This window comes from Corvus kubaryi, unplaced genomic scaffold, assembly GCF_017639235.1.
Source record: "Corvus kubaryi isolate FWS band 111438036 unplaced genomic scaffold, C.kubaryi_AGA036_p1.0 72, whole genome shotgun sequence".
NCBI lineage: Eukaryota > Metazoa > Chordata > Aves > Passeriformes > Corvidae > Corvus > Corvus kubaryi.
The window spans coordinates 2,728,531-2,744,816 of record NW_024582060.1 but is presented as its reverse complement, the minus strand read 5'-3'; the positions used below and the strand labels follow the sequence as shown (position 1 = coordinate 2,744,816).

Below are 16,286 nucleotides of genomic sequence, written 5' to 3'. Positions count from 1 at the left end.
CGAGGTGAGCGCCGGGCGGGCGGCGCGGGGCTTCCCGGCGGGTGCGGGCACAAGGGAGGATGCGGCGCGGGGGGCGCGGTGCCCGCAGCGTGCGGGGCCGGGCAGCGCCGGGGGCCGCAGCCGCGGGAGCCGCCCTGCGCCGGGCGGCACCTGCCCGGAGCGGTGGGGAGCAAAGCCCGCCCGCAGGGACGGAGCCGGCGGCCAGGAATGAGTACCTGCACGGAAATGTGAAACGGGGCTGCGGAGCGGGGCCGAAGCGGGGCGGCAGTTCTGCTGCGGGCGGCCGGGAGCTTTCGCGGGAGGCAAACGCCGGTGTCCCAGTCCCTGAGTGTCCCATCCCGCCACGTCCCGAAACAGTTCGTGCCTCTATCTGTGCGTCCAGAGTGAGAGTGGTCTGATACTTACTCTTAGGCAAAAGGAATCGGGAGCATTTAGCCGTCAGAGATGAATCGGGACCGTTCTCGATGTAAGGTGTCTTTACTTTTTCTTTTTACAAGCGTTTTCCTATAGGAAAAAGCCTTAGGGTTTTTTTTTTTTTCAAGAAATATGTTAGAAATGCATTTTGCTGTAGAGCGAGGAGTGCTGACATGGGAAGCATCCTACGCCACTGTTAGAATTTACGGCTAAAGTGGGTACTTCAGCTCAACAGCAAACCCGTAACTGGTTGCATTCACGCGTGAAGTTCTACCCCGCTTTAAGGGGAGACCGAGTGTTTGACGTTTTATTCAGGGCTGAGGATCATCATCATCACGATTGCCGTGTTTTCACGGAAGATTTTAAAGCATTCTACAATGACAGGTATGGTTATAGATTTTACTGTCCAGGTTAGCAAAATCAAGGTCATGCAGCAAAACTGTGAATATAGATAATTCCCATGCTCGAAGTGCCGTACCAGAAACTCTGGCATCCTTTTGCTAACCCCATGCTTTGCTGAATGTTTGTGTATGAGCTCAGGCAGCTTAAAAAGGAGCGCTAGAGAACTTTCTAGGTATGGACTTGTTTAGGGCAGTGAGCAAGGTACAAGTGCTTGGAGGGTTTTAGGCAACTGCAGCTGAGTAATTGAAACCTTTTTGGAGCTGGAGGGCTCAAGGAAAGATTAGCTATCTGCAGGCACTACTAGTGAGTGCTCACAGCTATTAAATATATTCTACAAAAAATAATTCCTTGCATGTGATTCAAATACAGTAAATATATGCAATTTCAGCTGAAAGAGAAAGGAAGAAATAAATCCTTAGGAGCCTTGCAAGGCAGGTGCTTGGGGTTGTTAAGTACCTTTTGCAATCTTACAGTGCCAGTGTGAAGCAAAGAGGAATAGCCAGAAAGCTGAAGGTGGGTTCTGCACAAACAGTGCCAAATGTGTCAGTGGTGTTACTGCAGTGTTCAAAGCAGGAACATAGCATCAGTTATCACGATTATTTAAAAAGAAGAAGAAAGGAGGGGGCGGGCAGGGGAAAGGGAGAGCCTGGCTCCTTGCAGTTCCATCCTTGTGGTGTTCTTCCCCAGGCTCTGCATTGACGTCACAATGACACGGTGAAGCTGAAGGCAGGAGCTGGGAACTGTTCTTCTGCTTCACTTCTGGTGACTGAGTGAGTTTGCCAGCCCTGTGTTCCTTCCAGCATGGCCAAGAGTGCAGAAGTGAAGTTGGCGATCTTTGGTCGAGCTGGCGTGGGCAAGTCAGGTATGTTTGACTTCTGATTTTTTCTTCTGCTTGTCATCAGGTAACTTTTTGCTCCCTCTGTGCAGACAAACTCCTGGTAAAAAAGGGCATCTCTGACCACCTTCTTGTCGGGGAGGTTGGAATCAGGCCAGGAATTCTCTCTTCCTTGGCTTTTCATGTTATTTTCTCTAGGTTCTATCAAATGAAAGTACTTTTATCACTTTTTAAAAAAAAGCCCAACAGCAAACAACAGCAAAACAAATTTCCCAGCCCAAATCAAACCCATTTTTCATGAAGTGAGTGGCAACATTATTTTTTCCTGGGGAAACAGAGTTAGTAATGTTCAATTTGTCTCTTCATAGCTTGTGCTCAATGAAGGCATGGAATATTATGCTCCCTAGCCTCTGTTAAGTATTAGATGACTTCTGTAACAGTTGTAATTCTGGCTGATTTCCACAGGAAATTTTAGACTCAGCAACTCAAAGAAGTTTTGTTCTCTGTGCTCTCCTGGGTTTACATATTTACCAGGAAATTATGGCAACACCATGTGTAAAGTGTGCATTTGTAGAGATCTTTTGAGAAATAAACATAGTCGGGCGAGTTGGTATGGTAGAGACACAAGGGGGAGGCATAAATGTTAAAAATCCATTTCTACAGACAGCCTTTCCTCCGGTGAGACGAGGAGCAGAGTGTGAGGGTTGCAGTTGGGTAGTTCAGGGGTGTTGCATTAACATGACAGCTCCATGACCACTCTAACAAGTCCTTGCACCACAGGGATGGGGAGATGAGGAGACTGAGCCTAATCATGCTCCTGTGGCAGTTTGGGAACTGCAAGATCCTGTTTATTTTAGGAAAAAATCTGCACAAGAGTAGGCAGGAGATAGGATGTCCTGGTAAGAGCATTAAGCTAGACTCAGCTGCCATCAACCAGCTCCAGTTCCCCAAAGTGACTTTTATATTACACATGCCAAGGTGCTGTCCCATAAATGTATTACAGTTTCAGTAACTTGGGAATGGGTTGTTTATAAAAGCACATTTACCCAGAGGGTATTTCACCAGAACACTGTCAGTGAAGCAGCTCTGTCAGCTATCAGGAAGAAAGGCATGTGTGAGGCAGAATTTCTTAGAGATTATACTGCTTATTCAAAGGCAATGCAGATTAAATTCCACCTTTTTGAATAGAATGCCTGAGGGAATGCTGATAATATACTGGGATAAGTTTAAACTCTTCCTTCTTCCCTGCTGTGCTCACCCCATCCCCTCTTCTGTATTCATGTTTCACTGTCCGACCCAAGTTTTGCAACTTCAGTGGTTCCCCTTTGGGTTTATCTTATATTCAGTTGATGGTTTCTGTGGTTGTCCAGTCTTTTGGCTGGATTCAAAATAATGCAAGAGAACATTGAAATATTTGCAGGAAAACTGAAACACTGAAAGAGTCCCCTCACCCTGGCTTTCTTAGTAGTTTGAAAGCTTATATCTAAAAAATACAAAACTACCTTTTAAGTGCTCAGTTAAAATGCTACACCAGCATAGGATCAACAAGAGCCTTTTTTACCTGTTGTATCCTTTTTGTAGACTTCAATATATACTAGGATAGCATAAACAGTAAAAATGTTTTCCTGTAGTTCTGGAACCGGGTGGGAGACAAATGGAAAGCCAATAAAAACATCCTAGTCCTTCGAAGTCTTCCTCCTCTCTCTTTTTATTCCCTTTTGAGATGCAAGGAAATATTACATAAAATATGAATAAGGTCCCCTCTTTTGACTGTGACCATACATATGTGAATATGTGTGGAAATGAAAGCACAAATAAGTGGGCAGCACAACAAGGTGAATTTAAGGGAGTGGAAGGACCACAGAGCGCTATCAGCTACCTCAACAGAGCAGCAACTGTGCCTCCCAGAATCTCCAGCTTGCTTGTGAAAACCCCTCTTGCACATTCCCATAAAAGGATCCAGTTTCAACAGCTTGGCCAACTCCAGAGAAATAAGTGTGTGTGTGAGGGGGGTGGTGTCTGAAAATACCTATTTGCCTGTGGCCAACAGTAACAACAGTGGGAGCTGTGAAAGTGCCATTCCACCTTTGCTAAAAACAGGGCTGGACACAAAGCAGTCTCCAGATAGCTGGCTCTGGTGGGCAATACCCTGCTAGAACAGTGCTGATGGTGTCTTTTTTAGTGTAACCATGTCACTCCCTGTCCCTGTGACCCGTTTGTCATGTGTTGTGGAGACAGGATCCTGGGGTCATCGCTTACTGGAGCAGACTTGGCCAGACAGCTGAAAGATAAGCCAGGCTCTAGAAGCAAGAGCACAAGGCAGAATGCTGGAGCATACATGCAACGAAAAGGAGACATTGGGTGATAAATAGGGTCACTGTAATTGCCAGAAAGTCATGCCAAAATATGGCCACTGGCTTGCTTTCCTGGCTCATCTTTGTTTGCTGAGGAAGAGCCAGGCATTAGGTTCTTAATCTGTAAGTGGCTGAAGCACCTGACAGCATCTCTGAAGTTACAGACACACTTTGTAATGTCCTGGACAGGCTCCTCTTCCACTTCCTGACCCAGACTTAGGATCAGTGAGTCAAAGCAGCAACGGAGAAAGGAGTGCTGTGCTTCAGGATGGGTGGGGAGCTAAAGCTGTCCCTCAGGCAGTCATTAGACCTGTTGGCATTACTGAGAGCTAAGGAACATCCCCATCTCATCGTTAATGCCAGACATCCGTTCAAAGGGTGAAAGACTCCCTGCTCTACAAAGCAGTCCCTTCCAAGACTCTCCCAAACGTGAGGTGGGGAAACCAGAACACTGCTCACAAGTGTGAATAGTGACAGCGTCTCAAAAGAGTTAAATCCAAGGAAAACAAAACTTTACTCCACTTTTCTTGCTGCTTATCACGTTTCCACGGTTCAAAGGTTTAAAAAACAAACAAGAGGTAATAGCTAATGTGTCAGCATTTCAGTGTTCTTCCTTGCCTTGTCTCCCTCTGCCTGCTGGAGAAGACCAGCAGAGTGGCTAATCAACTCACCTGTCCTGTTTTGCCCTTTTAATGCGACCTAAACCTTTCAAATGGAAGAAGAAGAGCAAACCAGCTCGGAAAGAGGCACGCAGAAGTTCTCCCAGCTCAGAGTTACACTGAGTAGTGGGCAAACTCATCAGGTGCGAGCATCCCAGCCTGCTCTCGTCCAGTGGACTAGATGCTCCTCCATTCACCCCATTCTTACTGTATAAAAGCTGCATAAACACTGTTTTAAAACAGCTGAAAAAAAACAGATGAGGAGCTCTGCCTGAGCCAAGGAGCACTTTGCAGCTGCCTCACTCGGGAAGAGGAGGAAGTGCTCTGTGGGTGGGAAGGGACATTGCTGAGACCTGCTATAGATAACAGGGCTGTACCTCCTAATTTGGGCTGGAGTCAAGCAGCACTGAGGAGGGGAGAGAGCTTTTAAAGCCTTTTTCTTTACGGCCAAGAGGAGCTTGGATGGAGCAGAGAATGAAAGTTGAAGTGAATTACTTAAACACTGCTGTTTAAATTGTTCTTTCACTGAATCCTACAGCTTCATTCCTATGGTAACAAAACTGAGGATTTCCTAAATAGCTCCTTTTAAAACTACAGTAGTAGCAATTAATAAAGGCTTAAAGGCCATGTTCTTCCATGTCATCACAAGACACAGTATGTGCCCAGAAATCTAAAGAGGAACGAAAATGTATGAACCAGAGGAGAAAAACAGGGCTGGATTAACAGTGCATGGCTGATGCTTTTCCAACTCATAACTCAGTTGACTATGAATGCTCAAAATACCTCTGCTTAGGAGCCTTTCTGTTTTGGCCAAGAAAGAGACAATGTCCAGCTGCAGCGTGTGCTATCCAGCGTGCCTTTTTGCTGTGTGTGTGCCAGGCTGAGCACTCCAAGTTTGTGTGTTAGCACGGGTGCTTTGGCCAGCCCCTGGCAGAGGCAGTTCTCATGTGCCTGGATGGGCCATGCAGCTGCAGCCGAGGAATGGGACAAGGAATGTGTGGGTTTTGCTATGGGTTCTGTAGGAACCCAGAGTGCTGAGAATATTTCTCTGCCTGTTTTTAAGGGTTCTTACCCCCCTGAACAACACTGGTTTAGCCTCCAACCTTGGAAAAAATTACCAACGGTCAGACAACAACTAGAAAATACAGTGGTGGGAATTAGGTGATAGACTACTATGTAAGATTGTCACAGGGTAAAAAATTCAGAGGTTTTGGGTTTCTTTGTAGTAAATAGATAAGAGTAAAAAGTATCAAAATGGAGGATTGTTGTTGTTCTCTAAACCTTCTTCTCCTTCTTCTACTACTCCATGTTCTGCAGTAAAAGTAGTTTGGAATGATTGGATAGAAAATTCCACAGTTCCTGGCTGTGTCACTGAATAATTGGTAAGAAAGTGAAAATAATACACATTTTTAGTAAGCATTGGTTAAATGATCTTTAAAAGGCTGTGTAAATCTTGATAGAGAGCTCTCACTCCTGCTTTTCTGTGCTCTGTGCTGTACCTGGGTCAGGCTGGTGGCTCTGTTCCTCTGATAAGACTTAATAAACAACTATCCGGCAGCATTGAAACTCCAGGAAAAGTCTCGGTTTATCTTTGAAACTCCTTGCAAGGACTTTCAGGAAATTCTCTCCCATCAGGAGGGACTTGATTTATGGCATGGTTTGGTGTCAGGGTTCAGCAACAGGGAAGATCCTGAAGCTCCCACAGGCTTCCCCCAATAAATGTGTCGGATTCTAAGCAAATCATTGCTTGTCAGGTACGTGAGGCACGGGGCTGTTGTCACTTTTTGATCCAGCAACAGCTCGGATGCTTCCATTTGGGCAAAAGGGTGACCAGAAATGTGGTTTTGGTAGGTGTCACCTTGCAAAGAGCCTGTGCCATCACAGAAATGAAGATCTCAGCATCTCCAGTTATTTTAGAGTCACAGCTGGGAAAGTCCTGAGCAGACATGTATTTGTATCTGTTGGCTTATGCTCTTTTCCCATGTCTAAGCCAGGATGGGGGAACATACCTGGGAGAAAGATACCTGGTTTTCAAAGTTCCTGCAGAACAAACTCAAGCAGCAGCCAAGCCAGAGTGTCCTTCAACAAATCTGTGGTTTGTTTTCATTATTTGAGGATATGTCTGAAATGCTACCAGGGATCACTTCCCAGTTGCAAGGTCTGGGCATATGGGAAATAAAACTGCATTCATTGTCACCCCACCCCCATTCAAAAAACCCTGTGGGTTACTGGGAAAGAAGCCCAAAGTGATTTTTCTACTTCACAAATCCCTGCTCATATATTTTCCCCCACTAGTTGCATTTCAGGGACTTTTGCAGAGGAAACATGAGTTATAAAGGAGTGATTAGTTATCAAGCTCACAGCTCTTCTAGTAAGGCAGGGAAAGCTGCCACAAGATCTTCAAAGTCCATGCTACACCACCTGATGTCTGGAGGGAGGATTACTGTGATAAGGTGCCTCTGAAATCCAGAAATGTGGATGGAAAGACACTGGATTTTCTGCCGTGGGTTTTGTTTTTGTTTCCTGGTTTTTTTACTTACACTAGCATAGCAGATCAGTTGGCTTTTTTTCCTTTGTTCTTAGGAATGGCAATGACAACCAGATGCTTAAGTGATTATTCAGTGATCAGGTTTAATACAGGTTTATTAATCATCTTGTATTGTTTTGCTGGTAAAGTACTCATAAAACACTCCCACTTTTTACATTCTCTGGTTTTACACTTTTCAACCAGCTCCAGGTTCTCTGAAGGTACTGTGCATGTAGGTGTCTAAGTCGTAGCAGTAACTAGGTCACTAATTTTAAGATTATTTCTTCCCCAGCAAGAATACAAATGTGTCCCCTTGGAGCAAGTGATACTGCAAGGAAACAGTTGTGTTGCAATGACCTTCCCAAGCTCCTGTCCAGTGGATGATGTTGATGCCTAGTTAGAGGGTGAGCCCCAGGTTCATCCATGGATGAAGGAAGTTGCATTGTGGCCTTACCACACAGATACAAGCTCTTTAGTCAACAGTCTTTCCATAAACTGCCTTTGTTGATTCTTGTCGTGCTGGAACTAAAGAGAAGGAACACCAGGAACCTGGGCTAGACATACAAACATTTGCTCTGCTTGTGTGTGTAACCTCCTCCCTTTCCTCTGCTTGTTTGCCTATCCATGGTTCACTATAGCCTTGTCCTTGGTGTAGCAGAAACCATTCATGCTCTGCACGACATTTGATCTTCCTTCTGGCTAACCATGGAATAATAAAATGCAGGATTTCTCTAACCAAATGCCAACGTTGTTCATTCAAGCGTGGCTGCCTCCCCTGTTCCATCTCATTTAACTACATCTGACATCAGCTCTACCTGTATCCCCTCTGAGCAGCTGGTGGCAGCTGTTAGAGCTAAAACTAGTCCTGCTGTTCTTTTTTTTTTTTTTTCTTTTTTGTTTAGGTTGGGCTAAATATAGCCTGCTGTATGATTACTGGGGAAGGAATGCCAGGATTCAAGATTTATGTGTGCAGCACAAATTCTTCCCTAGGCCTGTGCCTAGCCACCCCCTGCAGGTCTTGCTTTGATAAGATAGCTGCCCTGCCCACTTGTCTCCTGCAGTTTTGCCAAAGGCAACTGCAAAGCTCCCTGGTGGAGTCCCAGGAAGGGTTTGTCAGGGTGTGATAAAGGCCTGCAGTGTTTGGGTCAGCCTGCTGTTCCCCACCAGGGCACTGGGAGATCCTTTCAGAAACAGCAAGATTTTTATTCTTCCACAAACTTGTTGTTTACCTCCCTGATATCGGAGGTCCCTTTGCCTTGCATCTACTTTTCTTGCCATGTTTCTTCTCAGCTGTCACCCTCCCTTCTCCCCCTGCCGGTTCCCTAGAACTGTACATGTTCCCCAGGGACTGCATATGGTGAAATGGCTTCATACTTCACAGGACAACTTTGTATTTACAGTTCCTTTCTCACCCTCCTCACTTTGGGCTTCCTCCCATCTCTGTTTCTCATCCCCAGCTCCTTCTTTGCCCACACTGTCAGTGCATTGTGCATCATCAAATGCTCAGGACGTGAGATCCAGATGAGCTAATCCTGGCAGCAGTGGTGTGATGCAGCAAAGAACAGTCACTTCAGAGGAAGTGGTTCCTTCTGTCCTGGAATCCATTCCTTGGTGTGGACTTTGAGGATGTTCCAAGATTTGACTGCTCCAGGCAGTCGTTGCATGGAGCCAGCTTTGCACAGGTTAAAAAGGGAAGCAGAGTGTATCTGTACATAGCTAGTGTTGGTCGTAGAAGTGGGTAAATTTACCTATTTTGGCTTTGTGGCAGAGCAGGAGAAACAAGTTATGTCTGTATTTCTCAAGCAAACTCTCTTTCTGCATTTGTTTTTGTGCCATCCTTGAACCTTGTACATTTACAGCACCCACAAATAAATACGTTAGGTGTATGAAAAACTAACACTGCCTTAAAGAAGGAGGATCAATGAGGCTCTAGCTGAGCCCTGGTTACAGGGCTGTGATTATCTGCTGGTGACTGAGGGTGTTTTTACCCTCTCACCACATGCCTGGTGGGCACTCCCAGCGCTCTGGTGAGCAGGAGAGACAAAGAATGGCTGTAAGAGAGTGAGGGAACCATGGCATCCTCATCCATTTCCTGCTTTTATTCCAAGCCTGCATTTGCTCAGTATTATTGGTAGTCTTTTATACACCCCGTGCTGCAGAGGCAATTAAAGCTTTGGCAAGGACACCCCTCAGCTTCCCTTCCCTCTCCACAGGCAGTTTGAGGGGTGCTGATGGAGTGCTCCCCATTGCCACTCCAAAGTTACGGAACTCCCACCTCACCTGCTCTCAACCTGGCCTGCTGTTTGAACCCACATTTCTTTCCATTTGCCTCAGATCAAACCAGCCCCTTCTGTTTTCCCTGACTCCTACCTCCTCTTCCTGGAGACAGGAAAATAACTGAGGGAGGTGCATCTGTTTCTATCGCCTTTTCATAATTCTGAATGGGAAAAGTTCTTTTTATGGCTGTTTCCCACCAGGTAGAGCATTCACACTGTTGGAGTTAGTCTGCAGCTGTTACGGTTTCTAATGGATTTGCCATGTAGGTGTTGGGAAGTGCCATTTATTATGGCAGTGATGCTGTAGATAACTCATATTCTGTGCATGCAGCATGAAAAGATGAATGGCAAGAGAAGCATGAAGCCCTGGGGAAGGAAGCAGTAGATATATTAAACATATGTGCAGCTTTAAAATGTCCTAGAAGTTGGCTGGAGCCTCCAGCTGCCTTTCCAGAAATGTTAGACAGTAGTCTGCGCTCAGGAAAATGAGGGAATATGTTGAAAACATCCAGCCTGGGTCTGAAAGCACACGGAGCTGCTGACATTCCCGGGTTGTTCTGCTGCTGCTGCGCTGGGGCCAGCAGCAAAGAAGCTGCAGACAAGCAAGAGCACAGGCCTGGGGCAGTGGTGTTACCACAGGGGAACTGTTTGGATAAGTGGCTTGAAAAGTTTTCAGGGTGGAAGGATGCAACTGGGCAGTGCACAGGATACACTCTCCCAGGGAGGGAATTTCTGTGGTGCTTGAACAGTGCTGTAGCTTTCCCAAGGGCTGTGGGAACAATGGCCAGCACCACGGCCCTCCTGCAAAGCAGGCCACTGGGACTGGCCTCAAGTGGCCAGTATGGGAACTGAGGTGAAGGAAGGGGAAGCCTGATCGTCCCAAGTCACCGAGGGAACTATGACTTGGGCATTGCCAAAGTTCCTTTCCATGACTTCTCTTCAGGGCCAGGGCTGCTGAGATCCAGCCTGATGGACGGCTCCCAGGCTGGCAGCATCTGCGACCCAACCCCTGTCAGCCCTGCGGGATCCTTTACGGCTCTTGCACTGACATTAATTATTGACAGCAAAATAAAGCACAGGAGCAACATTTATTTTCATTAAAAACATATTTGGCAATCCCATCTTTCACTACTAGTAGGGCTTAATTTCATTTTGACCCACAGGACCACAAGCACAAAAGGAGCTTGTCTTTACTTCCTTTCTCCCCTTCATGTGGCTATACTTTCCATCCAGCTCTCAGTCTAACTATAATATAATCTATCAGAGATTTGCACAACCCTGCTCTAGAGAGCTGCTTTTGTCAGCAGCTCATCTCTGCTCCTGCCCTGGGAAACAAAAATCCCACTCCCCACAACAGTGGAAGCCAGTTAGACAGAGTTGTCAACCATGATCTTTTTCTGACCTACCCAGCAACTGACCCAGAGGAGCTTTACAAGTGAGAACTTCAAAAGTGTCATTCAAAGCAGGAAAGTGTAAGAACGAATTAGAAGCGAAAAGATCAGAGTGAGCTATTTATTTTTTCACTGCAGAATAAATTGAAAATTATTGAGGAGTCACCACAGAAGAATGCAGTATTAGACCCATGGGTGGCAGAAAAAACACACAAACAAAAAATCCCCACCAAACCCCACATTCTGTTGGACATGGGAATATGAGTGCCAAAACAAACACCTTGTTAACCAACCTCAGTGGCAGAGTCTGTGATGCCAAGCACTGCTGCTTAACCCAACTGGATTCTTGTGGTTATGTGCATTGGAGTTGGTTCTCCTCCAGGCTGATTTCCAACATGAAATAATTTAATAGTGATCCACAATATGACTTGGTCTGTTAGATCTACTTCCAGGCAAAGTTTCAAAAAAATTTATCTCCAGTTAAGAAAATTTGACCTTTATCTACGGGAAGCATGGTAGGTCTCAAGATAATACAGTAAGCTGTGTCCTGGATAATCAAACATTGATATCCTAATCTTCAGTCTCCCATGGTGATCTCAAATAATTACACATCATGCAAGAATACTCTCTTGTCAGTATTCAGTGTAATTAAACCAGTCTAGTTCTCACCACCCACCACCATGTATCCTCAGTATCACTTTGGTAATTTCTTGGCAAATTTTGTCTGCAGTTTTTGACCTGGCATGTGAAATAACCAAGCCTCTCTCATGAAAACAAACAACCTCTATTTTAAACATACTCAGTATGACTGTTTTCTTCATTAATTTGCTATTTAGAATCCAGCATGAAAGAGGCCCCTGAGATTTAACTCAGTACCACTGTGGTGGAAATTCACATAGTGTTCAGTGCAGATTGGCAGGAGTTTGGGAGCCTGTACTGTAACAAATACTTCTGTAGTTTGGACAGGTCATATGTATAGTTCTGCAAACTTCTAGGACTCCGTAGAAGAGATCATACTCTATTTCTACTCTTTCCTGCTTGAAAAGGCAGATATATTGGATTCTCAACTAAGAGAGGAGCTTTGCCTGTTGTTTTCCTAGTCTCCCTCTACAGAATAAACCGCCAAAATATATAGGATTTCCTTTATTTTATTTTCATGAAGAAGCCTCAGTAAAGTTGCCTTTTTCCCAAGCAGCTCTAGCAGCTACGCTGTATATTTATCTGTAAAATCACATGCAGCCACTGATGTTAAAGATAAAATCAGTATCAGCTCTGGAGCGGGATGGTTTGGCATCCCTGTAAAGATGAGGCAAGAGACAGACCATGGAAAATGCAGAAGAACCTTTGAGCAGTTTCTTAAATTCTAGCATTTTATAGGTGTGAAAAGTATCATGATTTGCCTGCAGGTCTTCACACCCAGCTGGACAAAGTTTCAATATTACTAAGACTAATTCCATGTTCAGTATCATAAATCTCACCTCACATTAGGTCTGTATCTAAAAGACTTCTTATTTACCTGAAGTAATTTTGTGTGGCTCATTTTATAGCATTTCTTCAGTTGCTAAACATTTACTAAATGGTGCTTTCTAGTAAGCTGTGAAAATATTAATATCATCCAGTCTGAGGAGCTTTTTGTGCACATCAGAGTGCTGGAAGTATTACTTTCTGTTCCCAGTGCCACAGCACAGACAGGGACTGGCTGCAAATAGAAGTAGGGGACTCAACATAAGAGAATGACCTTCACAGCTGAGTTAAAACAGTGCATTACCACCTTAGATCCTACCTCTAGTTTCTGCAGAGGAGATGGCTGACAGGCACGTTGTTCAAAAAGGCAGGGAAAATACAATGACCAACAGCAGGAGTTGGAACAGGGCGTAGGGAAACATGCTCGTGATGAAAGTACCTCGAAGCTTGGTTGTGCACTGTTATTTTCTGTTCATTCCCATTAATACTGTTGCTCTTGGTGAAGGTTAAAGTGCTTTTGTTTTGGATAACACAACAGAGGATTGAAAAAAGGCTTTGGTTTCAAGCATGAGCGGTCTGACATCATGTGTTAAAAGTACTAAGTCATTGTGCAATTCCAGGACCTCTCTGTTTGTTTCAGCAGGTGACTCTTACGAAGTCAGGGCTCTACAGTCCTGTGACATTCTAAAGGTGTATTCAATACACTTTGAACCTGCTGATTGCCAAAGTGCTCTCAGATCTCAGACTGAGATCAGAAAAAAGTTTGCACGCCAGTCACGAACAGAGGATGCTCAGGGTGACTCCCAGAGTACTAAACCAGCGAGAGTAGTTCTGCACCTGGGTCACTTTGTAAGGGCTAATCCAGTTGCATCTCTGCAGTTTCTGAAGAGGCTAAAGGATGCTTTTAACGGTATTGCTCCTGTTGGAGCACAAAGTGAATTTGGAGAACGAAATAAATGTGGTGGGTTTTGTTTGGGTTTTTTCCAGTATGAGTATTGACCTGTAGAAAAACTTATCTTCCCAAAGCTTGGAGCACAGAGTGGCATTCTCTAGTTCCCAGCTGGATTGCAGTGAGGAGCAAGAAGTGTCCCAGTGAAACCCACAAAATAGCCTAGAGAAGTGCATGGATGCATGGAGGTGCCAGATCATATGGGAGTGGGGACTGTCTCTCGTATAATGCCTGATTCCACCTGCAGTGTGTCCCTGTACCCCTCAGCACGACATCACAGCCACTGCTTCTAAAAAAAGGAAAATTGTACCATTAAAACACTTGCTATCCACCACCTGGCTGCTGTAGGAGGACTTAGGCCACCTGTGTCTCCAGAAGCTAAATCACAGCAGCTGCCTTAGCCTGGGCACTTGAAAGAAAACCCTGTCGCCTAAATATTGTCACACAGGTGGTGCCCTTGGCACCACACTTCAGTATGAGACCAGCCTGGGGTCTGGACTGTCTGTACTGCTGTACTCTGCAGCCTCTGCAGGGTTTCCTACCCTGCTACTCTCAGCAGTGCAGAACCTGGCCAATTCTAGGTACCTCACGAGCACTCGAGGACTTTATTCCTCGTTGAATAATTGCCCCAGTGACAAACATTTTATGTCCTTCATTGCAAGGGGGTCAGGGGAGATGGCTGCAATAACCCTTCCTGACTTGAAAAATATGATCTTGTTGACCATGAGTATACTAAATTAAGAATCTTTCCGTGGTGTTTGGTGGATTTTGTTTTCTTCCTCTTAAGCTAAAACCCTGCTATAGTCATGATCCTCTCCTCTCCTCTGGGCCATTTCCCTTTTTCTTAGTAGTGTTTGTATTCTATATATCTACTTATTCCTACACACTAACCACATAGAGCCCCCTCTTTGTTTCAGGCACTGTTATGAAATCTTTTTTTAAGATTTAACATTAAGTACCTAAGAAAAAAATTATATAACTTTCTGTATTTGTTTTATTTAACATATAACTTTATGGCACTAGGTTGAAAGCATTCGCTGAGTCAATGTTTGGACTGCGCTGCAGGGCTGTTAATGAGAACATCCAAACTTTATGCATTTGAACTCATTAAAATGAACAGCACAATTTGTGCAGCAAGTGGCTTATTTGCATGAACAGGGATTAACAGGAGCACAAAGAAGAGCAGAATACAGATCCAATTTTTTCATATGGAGATCAGAACAAAAATACAGAGCTTTCCAGTGACCCATGCTAACATGAATATTTTTACCTCTGAGCAAGGTGTAAGATTTGAAAGCACACTGGCAAATAAAGAGCTTGCACAGAGGAGATCTACACAGATCAAAGAGGAAATCTAGAAGCAGTCAGTTTTAGAAAGACAAACCTTAAGTTAATACTCTGGGAAGATGAAAAAGCAAAGTCACAGAAGGTGAGCTTTAGTTACAACTCTTCAAAACTAGATGAAAATTTCAGAGGATTATTTGCAAAGCTTATAAAGAACATTAGTTATGGAAAATTAAAGATTAATTCAAGACTCCACAAAGTGCTAGACTAAAATAACCTTGTGCAGTGTCCTGAACAAATGCTGTGGCCCTCACAGATAGAAGGAGGCTGATACATGAAAATAAATGAAAAAGCCTGTGTTTATTTCTGTGGGCTTCAGAACAGGACCATCAGGAGCAGGATCAGTCGTGCCATGGACTGTGCCCGCTCTGCCTCCCCCCGGGGAGGAAAGAGGATGTCTGGGGTGGCCCCACAACCAATGCCAGCAGACTCTCAGAAAGTAATAGAAGGAATTGAAAGACAAAACACAGTTCAAAAGCAAGCACTGTATGGGCAAAACCACAGATCCAGGAAAAGCATGGTGTGCTGTTTCCTCAGTCAGAGGTGCTGCATTGTTCTTCACTCAGAATGTGGGGCCCTTCCTACAAATTCTCTAAAAACGTGTCATCTGAAAAAGTTAGAGTTCACACATTTTTTCCACCCCTGCCTTCCAACACCTGACTTTATATAGCTCAGCACTAACATACCCTTGCAATAGCATGGATTTCACACACTGAGGACACACTGGATGAAACCACCAAGGAACTGATTCCAAGGTGATCTCAGCCAGGAGTCTAACCCAGACCATTCCACCTCAATCTAGACCCTGACTCCTTGTACCAAGGACTCTTCCTGCTAGCTGCATGATTCAAACTGCCCCTATCAGCATGTTATATTTTTCAGTCACATAAATACAGATTTACCACAACCTTCTCTCTTCATCTGCTAGATACAAGCACTTAGTAGAAGGCTTCTTATCACAGGACAGCAAGAATATGCCCACAGTTACAGAGATTTTCTGTTCAACAGCAGTGTGGTTCTTCTACATGAGCCTGGCTTGGACTACTCAGGGGAGCAAAAAGAGAAAAGAAGTGGTCTGCTAAGAGCTTTGGCAATTAAAATAATGAGGAGACAGTGCTAATGACTAGCACACAACATGTCAGGATCATAGGTTCAGTAACAGGAGCTATTCAGCTGTGCTGCCTCTAAATGCTGACCTGTGTGAGTGAAGCCAGTGGGGCTCCTGCATTTCTTTTTCTGACAGGGATGAGTGTCATCTGTCAGGATAAGCCTCAGTCTGACAGGTGGAGCTGGAAGCAAAACTTCTTTACGAGGGCCCTTCTAAGTTTCTTAGGACATTTCTTAGGTTTAACTATTCAAACTTGACATTTCCATGCTGGGTGTCTGCTCCAGGCTGCTTTTTTTTACTGGAAGATGTCTGCAGAAGCAGTACAGACATTTCTGAGAACAAGGTTAGGAAAACAAAAAATAGCTGTGTGTCTGCATTACAAAATATTCTTGTAGCATCTCTGCTACAAGAGTTTGAGTATTATCTGTCCCCAAAGCAGGAACACAGAATATGACAAGAGTGGGGTCAGCATGTCAGCAAGGGTATTCTTTTTCTTTGCCTCTGAAAGTGTACCTGTGTTTGCCAGCAAACCAATGCCTCTGGAAGTTCCAAGCTGTGTTTCA

General features: G+C 44.7%; 1 protein-coding gene across 3 annotated transcripts in view; it reads left to right on the top strand.

Annotated features, from left to right (window-relative positions):
• The first annotated feature begins 184 nt into the window (after positions 1-184).
• Positions 185-16,286, top strand: part of RERG (RAS like estrogen regulated growth inhibitor) — a 96,317-nt gene continuing 80,215 nt past the window's right edge. The window contains exons 1-2 of one of the 3 annotated variants that reach the window (XM_042050181.1): positions 185-466; positions 1,504-1,678. In XM_042050181.1, the coding sequence (XP_041906115.1) occupies positions 1,618-1,678 (61 nt within the window). In that variant the 5' untranslated portion in view covers positions 185-466; positions 1,504-1,617. Of the gene's footprint in view, positions 472-516; positions 799-1,503; positions 1,679-16,286 lie in introns of those variants that run through there. The other 2 variants (XM_042050182.1, XM_042050183.1) reach the window with 2 other exon arrangements.